The sequence below is a fragment of the Lobosporangium transversale genome, assembly GCF_002105155.1.
Source record: "Lobosporangium transversale strain NRRL 3116 chromosome Unknown BCR41scaffold_50, whole genome shotgun sequence".
In the NCBI taxonomy this organism is placed as follows: domain Eukaryota; kingdom Fungi; phylum Mortierellomycota; class Mortierellomycetes; order Mortierellales; family Mortierellaceae; genus Lobosporangium; species Lobosporangium transversale.
Window position 1 is genome coordinate 122,253 of NW_019029028.1, and position 14,786 is coordinate 137,038.

At 41.9% G+C, this 14,786-nt stretch overlaps 3 protein-coding genes across 3 annotated transcripts; 2 read left to right on the top strand and 1 right to left on the bottom strand.

Moving 5' to 3' along the window:
• Positions 1 to 2,077: 2,077 nt before the first annotated feature.
• BCR41DRAFT_361718 (JmjC domain, hydroxylase-domain-containing protein) lies at positions 2,078 to 5,301 on the bottom strand. The gene is made up of 6 exons (XM_022025591.1): positions 5,062 to 5,301; positions 4,180 to 4,943; positions 3,144 to 3,973; positions 2,873 to 3,043; positions 2,587 to 2,760; positions 2,078 to 2,462 (listed from the first exon to the last, which is right to left on the bottom strand). Exons 1-6 carry the CDS (start codon positions 5,223 to 5,225, stop codon positions 2,196 to 2,198), a joined length of 2,370 nt encoding a protein of 789 aa, XP_021877089.1. The 5' UTR covers positions 5,226 to 5,301; the 3' UTR covers positions 2,078 to 2,195.
• A 2,185-nt stretch (positions 5,302 to 7,486) lies between these two features.
• BCR41DRAFT_185546 (hypothetical protein) lies at positions 7,487 to 8,442 on the top strand. Its single transcript, XM_022019786.1, has 2 exons — positions 7,487 to 7,900; positions 8,258 to 8,442. Exons 1-2 carry the CDS (start codon positions 7,529 to 7,531, stop codon positions 8,291 to 8,293), a joined length of 408 nt encoding a protein of 135 aa, XP_021877090.1. The 5' UTR covers positions 7,487 to 7,528; the 3' UTR covers positions 8,294 to 8,442.
• A 392-nt stretch (positions 8,443 to 8,834) lies between these two features.
• BCR41DRAFT_374418 (hypothetical protein) lies at positions 8,835 to 13,317 on the top strand (the record flags this gene model as incomplete). Its single annotated transcript, XM_022026868.1, has 3 exons — positions 8,835 to 9,440; positions 9,518 to 11,668; positions 11,770 to 13,317. 3 exons carry the CDS (start codon positions 8,835 to 8,837, stop codon positions 13,315 to 13,317), a joined length of 4,305 nt encoding a protein of 1,434 aa, XP_021877091.1.
• Between the last annotated feature and the right edge of the window lie 1,469 nt (positions 13,318 to 14,786).

A 14,786-nucleotide genomic window follows, 5' to 3' on the forward strand; every position in this document is an offset into this window, starting at 1 on the left:
AGCACCTGGAATAGGACACCTGTATGCTACTTGGTTTGTACAAATTTGCTAATCGCAGGTTTAGTGTTGTATCCTCCCCCCAAGTCTATGCAAAAGCGCGTCCATTTTATTCCCAGCATTACAGCTTTGTGTTCACTTTGAGTCGTGTGAATCCTCCTTGTTGCAAGATAAGGCTTTCAGCACTCGCACACTGGTATTGCTACTAGTCTACTGTTGTTGTTGGTGTCATGACGATATTGTTGTTTCTTATTTTTCACTATGGACTTGTCATCCTGATCACAAAAAAAAAAGGCTCACAACCGTCAGTCGTTCTGATAGAAGAATTACAAAGACATTAATACATGCAATGAATCGACCATTTTACAGTTTATTAAAGAAAGTATACGTGTTGGCGGATCGGTAAAGTATCCGAGGGTATTCCACATGCTCTCCGCCATTTTCTTTTCCTTCCTCCCACCTTTTCTTATCTCTTGATCCTCAACATCATGGGTCATGGCCACGGTGGATCTTTTTTTCTTTTCTTTTTTTCCCGCCATGACTGATTATAGTTGACAAAAGAATCGCTAGAATACTCATTATCATCATACATCATCATAATAATCAACAACCCTCAATGATAAAGGTAATATATAATTAAAGTAACAATAATAACAAAAACTGAAAAGTACCCGCCACTAATGAGGTAAGAGAAATTGAATAAAGGAATAACCAGGTCAATAGACTGGCATCGAACGCGGTAAAAAGAATAAAAAAGAACCATACAAATTCAAACTAGGCAAAGTACTCGGGTTCTTTCCCTTGGTTGTTAGATTTGACATGTATGATTTGATTGGACATCCAGCAGGTCAGTGTTCCCGCCCCTCGTCCTCTTTTTTAGTGTGTATGTCGTCCACCCGCGGTAGCAATCTTTTTACCACAGGCGCGTGCTTTTATTTTATTTTTGACACGTACAGCCTTTGGTGGATCTGTGAATAATGGAGGGAATAAAGGAAAAGTGAAGAATGGGAAGGATATCAGAAGTAACGCGCGCTTAACAAAAAAAAAAGTACTTGAAAGTTTAATTGATCCCGCCATTCCCTCTCTCCCCTTCCGGTCCCATCTCGATCTTTTCATGTGCGTACATGCAATCAAAGCATACAAGTTCCGCACTGCTACTTTCCCTCGCTTTTTTTTTTTTTTACCGAAGGGATACGGCCCGGTAATGTTTAAAAATAAGGGTTTTTTTAGCTTCTCGCGCCAAAAGTCTTCCCAGCATAGTGGAATGGCTTATTTGAAGAAAGATACATATACTTTTGTCAGTGTTAATATAGCGGTTTTTGTTGTTGTTATTGTTATTATCCTTGATGATGCTAACATTTCATAGTTTGGTCACTTCATTTAGGAAAGATCCACCTTGTAGATCATCAATTTCAATTCACAAAGAGAATGGGGTAAAGAGACAAAGAAGCAAAGAAAGAAAGGGTATGGCAGTAACTGGAAGCATGGTATTTTACTTCTTTTCCTTCATTTCCCCTTTGAATATAAAAAGCATTGGGTGTTATTATATGCTTTCTTAAGTGATATGGCTTCTAATGCATCGCAGAAAACATCTGTTTTGCCGCCATTCTTGTAGAGGTAAAGAACAGTGATTGAGCAACTGTAAATCATTTTTAAGATAGTCTTCTACCTTAGAATGCTTGCCACATCTTTATTCTGTCTTTTCCTTTTTCGTGTTTTGTGTCTCTTTTGGAATGTCGTACAGACACATGCTGGGAGCACAGACATCTAATCTGATCCGACTTTTCGAACATATTAAACATCAATACCATTCATAAAGTCTGTTTAACAGGACAGGTAGATCTAAAAAAAAGCCTATCATCAACCACTCGATACTTTAGACTTTTACTTTTTTATTATTATTTACTGATAGCATGCTGTATATATAGTACAGAAGGTAAGACATCTGAGATGGAGTACATGTGAGAAAGCAACGATGAGAAAGAGAAAGAGAATAGGCGATATAACAGCCGAACAACATCAAAGTAACAACAATAACAATAATAATAGTAAAGATAATAATTATGTTAAAAAAAAAAAGTGCGGAGGATAAAAAAGAATGATCATAAGAATGAATAGGAAGCTTTTGCGGCCAGGATCGATGACTCATCTGTTGATTGTCACCTGTCCATCTGACCTAGTGTCACCTGTTTTCTCTTTCATCCACGCTGTACATATCCAGCTGTCCGACTCCCTGTTGCAGGTTGTTTCTTGTCCAATGAGATGTCTTTCCATGTCACTGTCTTGGCATATCCGTCATTAAATTGAATCTTGCAATTAAGCTTGTCGTAGAATATGCTCTCAACTACACCCGAATAATACACATTGTCATTCCAACGTGCCCAGATCGATAGTCCTGGTTTCAGTTTTTTCTGCATCATATCTTTCCATGCCTTATACTCTGCCTCCCTTTCTTTTTCTTGTCGCTTTTTTTTTTTTTTTTTTTTTTTTTTTTTTTTTAAGAAAAGAGACAAGCAAAAACATAGTAAGCATATATACAATTATATGTTTTGGATAAAGTCAAAACATTGTTACAGCTTAATAACTTACAGGGTCATGGGTAGGACAATAGACTTGATACTCAATGCTTTCGCCATCTTCTTGAAGTACTTCGTCGACATACATATCCGATTTTTCAGCACAACTTGCATGCATTGATCGAATACATTTTCCTTTACAGCACTGTACACATGCGCCCATCTTCTTTTCACAGACAAAGCATCGCTAAAACATGAGATAATAAAGTGTTTCAGTTGTAGCCTCTAAACAGATCTTTTTTTTTTTTTTTTTTTTTTTTTTTTTTCCAAGCTACACAATTATATATCAAATCACTTACCAATCTACGTCTTGCTGCAGGAACACCCTCTACATGAACTACCACTTCATCTTCCTCTTCTCCTGTCATGTAGGTTTCGGGGATATATTGGGCACATATCATATGACAATGCTTGCCATTATTAGTCGGAAGCATCTCACCATCGAAATCCTGTATCGGACACAAGTAACACTACATGTTCAAGCAATAAGCATTAGAAGTTTAAGTTAATGATTATGCCTTATTCGTAAAAAAATAAAAAAATTAAAAATAAAAAAAAGCTTCCACTTACATCGAATTTCTTTGCTGGATCAGTCTTTGCTCTTTTGCTTATGGGTTTTGATGATGATTCTGTTTTGCTTCGAGTAGATCGAGATATTGTTGTAACATTTTCTGATGGTCTTAATTCATCTGCTTCCTGTTCCCTGCTTGCTGAGCTTCGTTTCCTCCTCCTTGAGGTATTGTTTAAAAGTTCATCAGGTGCATTTTCGTCCTTCATCTCTACATCGGTAGCCTTTTTGGTTGGCTTGCTCTTGAAACGGGATTGGGACGCAGATTCAGACTTGTTGTGGATTGATGATTCAAAAATTGCTTCGACGTCAATCTGAACACTATCGCTGATGCACTTGCATGACTCCGCCTTACGTCCAATGGGAATCCAATCATCAAGCGCAAAATTGATGGACTCCGCGCAATTAAATCCAAGGTTGTATCCAGAGTGATATGCGAAAGGGAATGTCAACACAAATTCACCTTCATGTTGGACCAGTCTGTTCACGGGTACACCATCCGCTGCCAATTTTGTGGGTGAGAGAAGGTAAGTCTTGTGACGTAAAAACTGTGGACAGTTCTTGTAGTCAGATGAAAAGATTCCCTGGGCGATACATTCGAATCTAGCGCTATGCTCTGGCCTTATGCAGTACCACTGCTTGGGCGCTCCGAAATGCAGGTAATTAATTGAGTATAAATCCATATCCTCCACATGCCATGCAAACGTTGCTTTCCACATTCCAAAGTAGAGGTATGGCGTGTTGACTCCAGGTAGATTCTGATCAATCCTTGACAGTAAATCGCCCAAGCACTGTGTGTTCCATGAGCTGGTCCTGTCATCAAACAAGGAGCCTATGATTTTGCCCATAGTAAGTATTATTAGATATGAGATATGAACTTAATGATCTTGTTCAAATTTATACGCCGCAGTCATGATGAGCAATCTGGTTGTTGCGGATTCAACGCCTCTATTTTCATCTCTTAAATAAAAATGACTCATCTGGCTTTGTATCCCGAGATATATATAATGCAGGGACGGTGAAGTGCAATGTACCTACCAGACATATCCGCGCCATACATGGGTTGAACAAAAGTGAGGTTGCGCCAGTAGTTTCGCTCCAGCTCCTTACAGTACTCTACTGTATAATCTTCGCCATGAACAACCTTATAATCTGTCACAGGCGGTTCAAGTTCTTCCTGATCCTGTAACTTTATATCCTTTGTCCTTGTCTGATTATCTCCTTTGGCAGTAGCAGAGTCGCTCTCCATATCATCCTTAGCTTCAGGTACAAGAGAGATAAACGGATCCTGCACTGTAGTAGGTCCAGATCTTCTTCGTGACGGTGGTGATGGGCTTGTTGGCCGGCGAAGTAAATGTTTGCGTACTATATTAGAGCCAATTGTTGCCAAAGAGGGTCGATTAGGGCTTTGAGTTGCTGAGGAAGTTGTGCTCGTGGGAACCAAGGCATCGCTCGAATCCTCATTCATCGAGAATGTGTCATCTTGAAGACGGGTCGGCGTGGTCGGTAGCGAGTCAGTATCAGTTTCCATAGGGACAGCATCGGTCTGGAGAGTAGTGGGCTTGCGATTTCGCTTGCGACGAGGAAGGGGGTCAGCGGGACCATGTGGGACACCTTTACGACTTGGAGGACGATGGTCCGAGTCTTCCGAGAGGGTCTTAAATTCACGGACAGTGTATGACTTTCTAGATTCGATATTGGTTTGAGTGTAAATTCCTTTGGTGCCTCTGATATGTTGGATAATAGGAGTCTTAATTCTCACTGAAGCCAAGCGTTCAGAAAGATCAGGAAGAGCAGCGGTCCTATAAAAAACAGCCATGCCACAAGATATTGTGTAGGTGAGTGACACATTCATTAAAAACTGCACACCATTTGTGAGCGATCATTATTTGTTTATTTGTTTGTTGTAAATGTTTTTACCATTCTTTTGGGGGAATAATCTTGACAAGACCAGCTTCACGACCATAGCTAACAATGGATTCTACAAATGTTGAAAAATCTTTGAACTGATTCATGGTGGGACGGAAGACAGGAATGCCAGTTTCGACATTGTCGTAGTAATGGTCTGGTTTGATGTCGATCATTGTTATTCTAGTTAACAGAGAGCCGTCTTAAAATCGTGAAGGACTAATTGAAACTGGGCGTAGCACGAAAAAAAAAAAAAAAAAAAAAAAAAAGTTCACCCACGAATGTGTGGCACACTATAAGAAATGGAGTATGAATGATGTAGCGAGACTTTAGACAGAGGACTGAGTCAAGGGAGAAAAGTTAGATTGTTGCGAGTCGTTAGAGTCAAAGTAAGGAAATTAAATAAAGAAAAGAAGAACAGTAATATTTGTGGATGCTGTGAATATGTCTTATAATTTGTCTTTGTGATAATAAAGTGTGTGTATTGTTGCAGTTGAGTGGTGTCAAGAAGAACTGCATCGCATACAAGTATGAACCACAAAAAGAATACGGTAATGACCCAAAAGGAAGGAGAGGGAAGAGCGTGAGTGAGACCTTTTCTTATTTTTGTTTTGTATTGTGTTAGCAAAAAAAAAAAAAAAAAAAAAAAAAAAAAAGATGCAAAAAGCCAGGGGGCTATTAGCACAGTTTATAGAAGAGCAGGAAGATCCTATCTTTCGCCAAACACTCTGGTAACACATTTGTAGGTGGATGTTGTGTGCAAGATGCTAAGTATTAAGTTAAGTAACAAGCGTTTTTAACGTAATAATAAACGGTGGATGTAGAAAAGTATTTATCATTTAAGACAAAGACATAGCAATGTAGCGCTTTGTCATGTACAGCAACAATTACAACGAAAAAATACACAAATGAAAATGAAGGATGAATTGCTGTGTCTGGCGAGGAAGTGAACAAGTCCATGGAGTGTGAATATTTAAAAGTATACATGGATAAAAGGGTAAAAAAGTAAAAAGACCACAAAGGAGACAGCTGCGCACAACCAAGGAGTGAGAGAAAAGATAAAAGACAAGAGATATGAGAAGGACGGCTACCAAACCTACCTTTGAACAAAAGTTGGGAAGAGAAAGATGCGGAACGGATAGGAAAGGAAAGGCTCGTTCAAGAAATAAAATAAATATAAAAAAAAGAAAGAAAGCTGATGATGGGAAGATTGATAGCGTCAGTGAGCAGAAAGTAGGTCGTGTGTGCAGTTTGAGTATAAAAGTTGAAGTAAAAAAAAAAAGGAAGGAAGAGAAAAGAGAGAAAAAAAAAAAATTAATCGAAGAGACAATACGACATGAGCGAAGGAGGGCGGAGTAAAAAAAACATGGTAGTTGGCGTGTTTAAGAGCTAAAAACGACGCTTTCGTAAAGAAACAACAAGCGGGCACATGCAGCTCCAATGAAGAGTGAACAAATTCATCGATAGTGTATATCGCCATATTTGAATGGACCATCTAGCCTACTGCCACTTATTATTCCATATCTTCGTTCTTATTATTTGTCATTTGCTTACTTGCCGCCTTACTTACATGCTCTCGCAATGTATTTTTTGTTCATGAAACGAAGAGGGTGAAAAAGAAGTGATGCCAAACCAACATGTGTACAAATGACATAGCCTGGGCGTAGCTTCAAGAGACAAGACCCTGGCTAGGTAGATCATAGTAATGGAACATACACATGACCTACGTCATGTGATATTAGCCCTTTGGATGGAGAAGAAGGCATTTATTTTTGTCTTTTGATTAGCTGATTTGTAAAACCATAGAATTCTTTTATTTTCCTCCCTACTGACAAGCGCAATGTGCAAACATACAAAGCAAAAGGATGAGTACTGCCGAAAGTGTGAGATGCATGATGGATAATTGTTCCTCTTTGTAGAAGACTTTGAAATATGAGCTACACGCATGTATTAATAAATATCCTTCGAATGTTGGCGATGGCCGGCCGGATAATATAATTAATAATTTTAAAATCCGGTGCTGAGTATGTACAGAACATGTATACAAATTAGCTTTATGAAAGTACATAATAAACCTTATGTATGTGTTTGTCTTTCTCTGTGGAGAGGAATGGTAATGGCATTGAAGCAGACAAAACTCATCCTAGTCATCTTGTTTTGCATCCATCTCACTTTTATACACATTCTATTTCCTTCACTCTTCCTTCTTTTCATCTTTCACATTCTTATCCATTCTTTCTAATCGTCTTGTGCATTGCCACTTCTTTCTGTTATTTATTTTACTTATTTTATTTTACCTTTCAGGAACTGAAAAAAAGTGAGATACTGCTGGACAATGTGGAAGATAAAAAAATATCCCTTGTCTCTTTTTATTTCTGATTACTTCCTCTACTTTTTCTTTAACGTTTCTAATGGTCCCCTGTGTCCTTTTTTTTTTTTTTTGTCTTGGTCCACTCCACAGTTTTGAGGATCTGATACAATGACCTCGGTGATTCCAAACTCTAGTCTTGCCAACCCAACCCCATGTTTATCTCATGTATCGCAGGGGCCCCCGTCTCAAATGTCGTCAACAATATACCATAATCAACATCGAGCCCCCTATTCAGATGATGACCTACATTCAGTACAAGATAACAGTCAGCAACACCTATCGAATCCAACTCAACAGTACCGTCGATTACAGCCTATTAATCAGGAGTACGACCTAAATTACCCTCATTCCCATGGTCACCATATCCCTTACGGAAGGACAGGCAGAGATCCTTCCTTGAAAGCAAAAAGCGCTAAACGCGTCAGCAAGTCATTGCCCCCAGATCCACTCATGGGACAGAGGCATAAGGATGGCAACATTGTAAGCAGCTTTGATAATCATATCTTGGTACATTCGTCGGACATTTTCCTCTTTTGTACGCTAAGAAACGTACTGTGAAATTAGGAGGAAATATACACATAAAAGAAGGAGTGTGGCGTCTTAATATTCATGGAAACACTATAAAAGGTGTGAGCAACAATACAGGAGATACATTCATAAACGTGCGCTCAGAAGAGGGGTTTGATATCAAAACCATTGCTGTGCCGTGCAAGGGACTATAGTGAATGGACTGTTGTTGCTGAAAGCATCGATAGTGTTTAGGGCTGGAGGAATCATTCCGGTACTCCTGATTTAATTGTCAATTAATATTTATTGCTCATTTTCTTTTCTCAAAAGAGCTCTATCGTTCGATTTCTGAAGCGATGGAGATAGAGTGTGCTCACATCTGCGTTATAACCACAACAGACCCTTGGTAGGGGTAATCTGTGGCGAGAGGATATTGCAGAATTTGGGCTTCATCTCTGCGTGGATTGGATTTATTGAACACATTAAACACATTAATGTAGCCAATGAGAAAAGGACGAGCAACTTTTGCCTCCGTGGTGAGATCTTTTTTTGACGGAGCACCCTAATAGAAGTTGACGACTGAGCTAGAGTTCAAGTCATTCTTTACCATTGCACTTCCCGTGAAGGACCTGGTTTCCTACTTCTTTGATTATTGTCTTCTCACTCACAGTATTTCCTTTCAATCTCGTAAAACTCGCTCCATCTTATCTTCCCGGATTTTGGAAAACATTCTTAGGAGAAGTACTCTAGACAGAACTCCAACAAAAGTTTACCGCTGTCACCACCAGAATCAGCAGCCTTTCCTACTCACTTAAATTGCCAACTTGATGCCGATAAACCATCCGATCTAGTTACAACCCCACGGGACACGGCCGCTGACGATTCGCAAGTGCCCAATATTACCACTATGACTTCCAACCAGGCGTCTAGCGCCTCTAGTCGTATAGAGATTGTTCCTTATTCGCCTCCGGCGAGCAAGAAAGGCATTCCTATTGAGCGGCCTTATAGCTATTACAAGGTCGCACCCAAATTACCACAGAGCGTAACTGTTATTGACTCGCCCTTTGGTCCTCCGGAACCCGTTTCTACTATAACTACAACCTCCCAGAGCCATCGAAATATTGGGACTAGCTCTTCCAACTATTTGAAACTTCCCTCTCAATCAAACCCATTCATTCCACCAGCACAGTTCCAGCCTCCTACATTGCAACAGCGACACCACCATCAACAGAACCAGACTCAATGTCATAATCACACCGCTTTACGGGAAGATAGCACCAGGAAAGAGCAACCATATCCAGAGGAGTCAATTCCTGCTAAAACAGAGCCATCTTCATCAGGACCTGGGGTCTCTATGGCCAATCAAACGATAGCTTCGAACAATACCACACGAGATCAATCCAACTCTGGTAAGCATCTTCCCAAGGTCTCGGCATGGACCGAAATACATGACTGTGTGCCCTCAGCCGTGTCGAATGCAACTGAAGGCGCAACTCGACAGCCATCAGATAGGGTAAGTTTACTCTCTAGCCGCTAATCATGATATTAAATTTCCTCATTTCTAACCTTGGTAAATCTAATCGCCGATAGATTCGACCAACGCGTAGTCGCAGCAACGGTAGTGGATCACTTCAGGCAAGACATCAATATGAACAAGAGCAACTTCATCTGAAACAGGGACAAAACTCTAATGTCGCATTACAACAGCAGCCAAAGCAGCCTATTCGTAAACTATCGAGTGGTAATTTGTTTCGTATAGCTCGTCAGGCATCAGACTCTGCATTCCGAGGCATGGGACTTTCAAGGAAGGCATCGGAAAAAAACCAAAAGAGCTCCCAAAAACAGGAGATAGGTACTTCATCTAACTTTACGACGTATGAGCAAACAGTACAGGCTTCGATCCAGCAAAATAGTAGTCGGTCGCACAAAGTGCATCAGCATGAAGATGCTATAGGACGCATAGATGCAAACAGTGGCAATGGAAGCCTCGGTCATCAGGACCAGAATTATGAAACCTCGAAGGGATCCGATACTGATTTGGGACGCAATAGGCCTCTGCTTGATGTCAAACCATCTAACGCATCTGATCATCGGACACCCACTAGAGGTAGCTCTCTCAACGATCAAAAGACACCCACCAAAGGTAGCTCTCTCAACGACCCAAAGACAGACTCTGGGGCTTTCCACAGTCGACAAAAGGCCCAGCACCCTTTACAATACCCATACCAAGAAGCAACTACCATGTCGAATGAACCTATTATAACCATAGATGCTTCTTTGGTAGCAAATGTCATCCAGGACGCTTATGGAGGAACAACAGATGACTGGCGACAAGCACAGCAGGCAGAAAAAGAGGCCTCAGAGCGAATGAATATGAAGGACTCTGATCCTCATGAACGTTCCCGCCACACTTCTATAAACTCTGTTAGCACTTTGAATCTACCCCCATCAGCGACTGTACAGCAACCAATGTCGTCTCTTGATAGGTCGACTAGTAGAATGCTAATTCCTGATAGGGATAGGTCAGCGCACCAATTAGGCTCCATGAACCCTTCTATGAATGCTGGACATCACGATGGGGCATCTGAGCCAACAGTGGGAAGCCTATCCCTTGCTAAAGCTACTGTTCAGACCGGAGGTATTTTGGCTCAGTTGAAAGCAGCAACAGATGCTGGACAGGTAGTTGATCCTCTCCGAGAGATCTGGTCTCAGAAAGAAGGTCGCTACATCCAGCGATCTAATACCGCTCCATATTCTCATCGTGAAGACAGGACAGCCCAGGAAGAGGGAAGCCCCGGTTTTCTCTCTAAAAATGGACCAAAAGGCTCACTGGAGTATAGTAAAAGTGAAGGTTATACGGCTATTTCTCGTAACAACCGACAGCAAAAACGAACTCAAGACCAATCACATCAACAACCAAAGCAGCAAGAGGCCTCACCGCCTCTACCACCGCCACCGCTTCATGATAATAGCCAACCGATACCGATCAATGATCAACTACCAGAAGTTCCTGCCAAAGATCAGCAACATGATCAAAATGGGGCATACAACCAATCCTATCAATCGTCTAGCCATCAGCTCTTTCATGATCAGCCTCAGCAGCATCTCAATCACCACCAACAGCAGCGATATGCTCTCTCCAGATCGCGAGCCATGTCTAACGAATCTTTGTTGTATGCCAACAAAGATCTGCCTCCAACCCCTAGCCGGACGCCATTGCCTGCTGCTGTTCAGGAAATTGCGGACCAACAGGCACAAAATCGCCGAGCAGATTCCCGGTCCCAGGCGCAACGACGACCTCGCTCGCGTAGCGAGAGCACTCCAGGAAGCGCCAGACGCCCTCGTCAACCAGTCGCGGACTGGGGTTCAGGCGCATCCATGGCTTCTAAAGCTCCCTCGCGTTCAATGACCCCTCCACCCAATAGGCTGATTTCACATGAGCAATCTTTCAGCCATGGGAATATCCTTCGTGGAGGGAGCAACGTTCAACATGGTTCAATACAAAGCAATCCGGTAGCAGATCAAAAAGAGCGGATTCAGTATGGGAACGATTTATTGCCGTTGCCAGTGATCCCTTCACCAGATGAGAGTCTTAAGAAAAATGCCAATTTGGGTATTTTGCCTCAGGAAGTCTTAAAAACTCTAGATTCTCAAACCATTCAGAAAATTATTACACAGGCTGTCATTGCTAGCCGTGTCTATAAAGCATTGTCTTTCGAAGAGGTTGAGAGCCTAAAGAAGGTAATTATTCTTTATTTTACTTTTTGAATATTTTAAATGAACTTTTCACTACTATCCTACTACAAAATGACTGACTTTTGATTAATTTTTATAAAATACAGGAAGAAAGAGATCTCCAAAAGTATGTCGAGGCGCTCAACGTATCTCTTATAATTGAGACCCGAATGCGTGACGCATCTCACTCTTTGATCCGCCTTCATGAGACCAATACTAATATCGAAGCAGTAAAGACTACAACAAACCAGTTACATGCCACTACTCGTAAGATGGATCAGATAGTCCAAAAGTCACATCAGTCCATGGAACGACTTTTGGAGATTCAGCGCTTGCTTCTTCAACATGAAGGGGCAGTCTTAAATGCGGGTATGCGACGCCTGGATGGTGAGAATAGAGAGCTTACAAGAATGATTCACGAACTGGAAACAGCCAGAGACAAAGAGAAAGAGGAGAAGCTCAAGTGGAAAAAGGAGCATTCGCAGCTCCGGATACAGAGCATGATCTTCCCAAATCCTCCAGGCATAGAGAATTATACGAATGCATTAGCTCAAGGTGATAGCGTCCCTTTCACCGCACGAGAATGTAACTCTCCTTCGGTTAATCGGTCTCAGCAGCAGCAACAGCAACAACAGCAATCTGGTGAAATCACCATGTCGCCTTCTCATCAACAACAACCCGATGCCCGCCTGGCCGCCTTAGAGAAATACATGAGAGAGCTCAACGAAGAGATCAACAAAAAGGATGAGAGTATCGGCCAGTTCGAGAGCCAGTTACGTCTGATCAATGACTGGGCAAAAGATTTTCCAGGCTTCCTCAAAGTTAAGCTCAACGTTGAAGAATACTCCGAAGATATGGCATTTCCAACAATGCTGTCCGCTGCAGAGCGAGGAGCCAACCTCCAGAAGCGACTGATACAACTTCAATCTAGGGTCGAGGACGGGTTCCGAGCTTTAGAAGCTAATGCACATGAACTGGAGCTAAAAGCAAAGGATGCCGAAGACGCCAAGAACAGGGCACTCGAGTTTGCAGCAACAGCCCTAGCAAATTCAGCCATGATACAGGATACCGATAGTTCTACTCAACCCTCGTCTAAGTCGAGCCGAGGAGAAGCTGCACTATCGGGATCCAGGCAACGAGAACAGTATCAATCCCAACCGCAGCCGCAGCCGCAGCCACAGCCTCAGCCTCAGTCGCATCCTTCTCGTCTGCAGAGCCCTTCCAACCGTTCTAAATCTCCCTTGAGCGAGACGCATTATCCGCATTCCCAGCATCCACTACAGCATTCTTCTACCAACACTGTCGATTCTGATTTGAACATGCTCAATGGCAGCCTTTTAGAATTGCAAAAAATAACGTTCGATGATCAGCAAGCTTCCACATCTTCTTTTTCATCCGTATCGCCTTTACCTTTACCTTCATCGAGTGGCTCTTCAGCACTCGCACCAGGCCATGCTACTGCATCAAGCCGACATTTAAGCAGAGGAGACAATGTAAATCAACAAGAGCTGGCTCGGCGCACTCCTTATTCAAAGCAGAAGCTCAAGGATGATTTTGTGATTGGAGATGCGCACGAGGAAATCAGGCGGCTCAACGCTATGGTTGATGAACTTGAACGTGTGGTGAAGCTGAGGATGCTTCAGGAGAAACAATAGAAAATATAAAGAACAAACAAATCAAGAATCTTATGTAATTTATATCATTATTAAAATGCTCGAGTTATCATTATTATTAAATCACACTATATGTATGTTTTTCTTTGGATTTGTTTAAGCTTTGAGTCCACTTGAGCTTGCATTTAAACGCTGGAATGGACATCTCGCGTCCAATTTGTATCCATGCGACCCCAGACTGGCCATATTTCCCAACGAGCCTCAGTAACTTGTCTTCATCTTTCGGTAACCAAGTGATCCTGTAATTACTTCTGTGCGTACGTATTGCGGCGGAGGAAGAGCGTTTTCGCTTAAAACTGGATTTGAGGATGCCAGGGGATATAAACATTTCTGGATGGGTATATTGACCTAGCAAATCTTCCTCATCCTCATTCCCATCTGTATCCAGTAATTCTCTTGATAGTAGAGTCTGTAAGGAATCTTCTTCCTCATTGTTGTAATCACTAGTAATATTGCTATCCGCTTGATCCGCTTCAACCTCTGTAGTTCCTTGGCTTGCGTCGGCAATTATCTTTGGGCCATCAGACATATTTTGAGCATCTTCGCTATCAGCCTTTTCAGTTCCACTTGAGGTGTTTGAAGCTGCATTTACTTTTTTTGTGCCTCGAGAAATAAATTGTAACCTCACCAGCGCCTTGTCTTGAACCATAATATTTTTTTTCTGGTCTTTAGATATATGACTGTTGCGCAAGATCTTGTTAGCTCTGCTCCTGATCGCGATAATGGTTCTGTTGAGGCCGTGGCAGTCCTGTCGAATAGTCGTCAGCGCACCTCGTGGAAGTTTTCTTACTACACCTAAAAATCCATGAGCCTGTAAAGCTCGCGTCAACTCCTCAGTCTCCATGAGATTCCATTGTCCAATACGAGCTTGGTTTTGGTTGGGGCTGATGCCAGTGCCCCTCAATGCATTATTACGGTTGCCTCTCAATACATGTGAGAGCCATCGATATTGGCATTGCGCCCCAGTAATACCATGCCCAACCTGCTTTGCAACGACCCTCCAGTCTATATCTGCAATTGGAATCATTGAAGAGTCATCAACACCTTTTTTCTTCTCATCAGCTAGTGGCCTTTCGGCAACATGCCGTACTGCTTCGTGGAGTTTCTTCAATTGGTCCCCTGTCCACCCGTGCCGACGCAGAGGTTGCTCGAAAAATTCACAGGCTATATCTCCTAGTGCGTCTCTCAATCGATCGACCATTTTTCTTGAAAGGCTCACCAGAAAGTTAAAATCGTCTCTACAATCTACAGGTAGTTTTTTCAACTGTATAGTATTTCCTTCGGCTCCTTCATTTGATGGAGCAGCAGGTGGTGTGTGACTGTTGCTGCCTTGAATTACCACGGATTGCACAGCCATTGATATTTGATTCCAATCATTTCCAACTTGCAGCCATTTGGACCAGTACATGATCACCTCATCTTCACTCCAGATATGACCGCTCTTACTAATA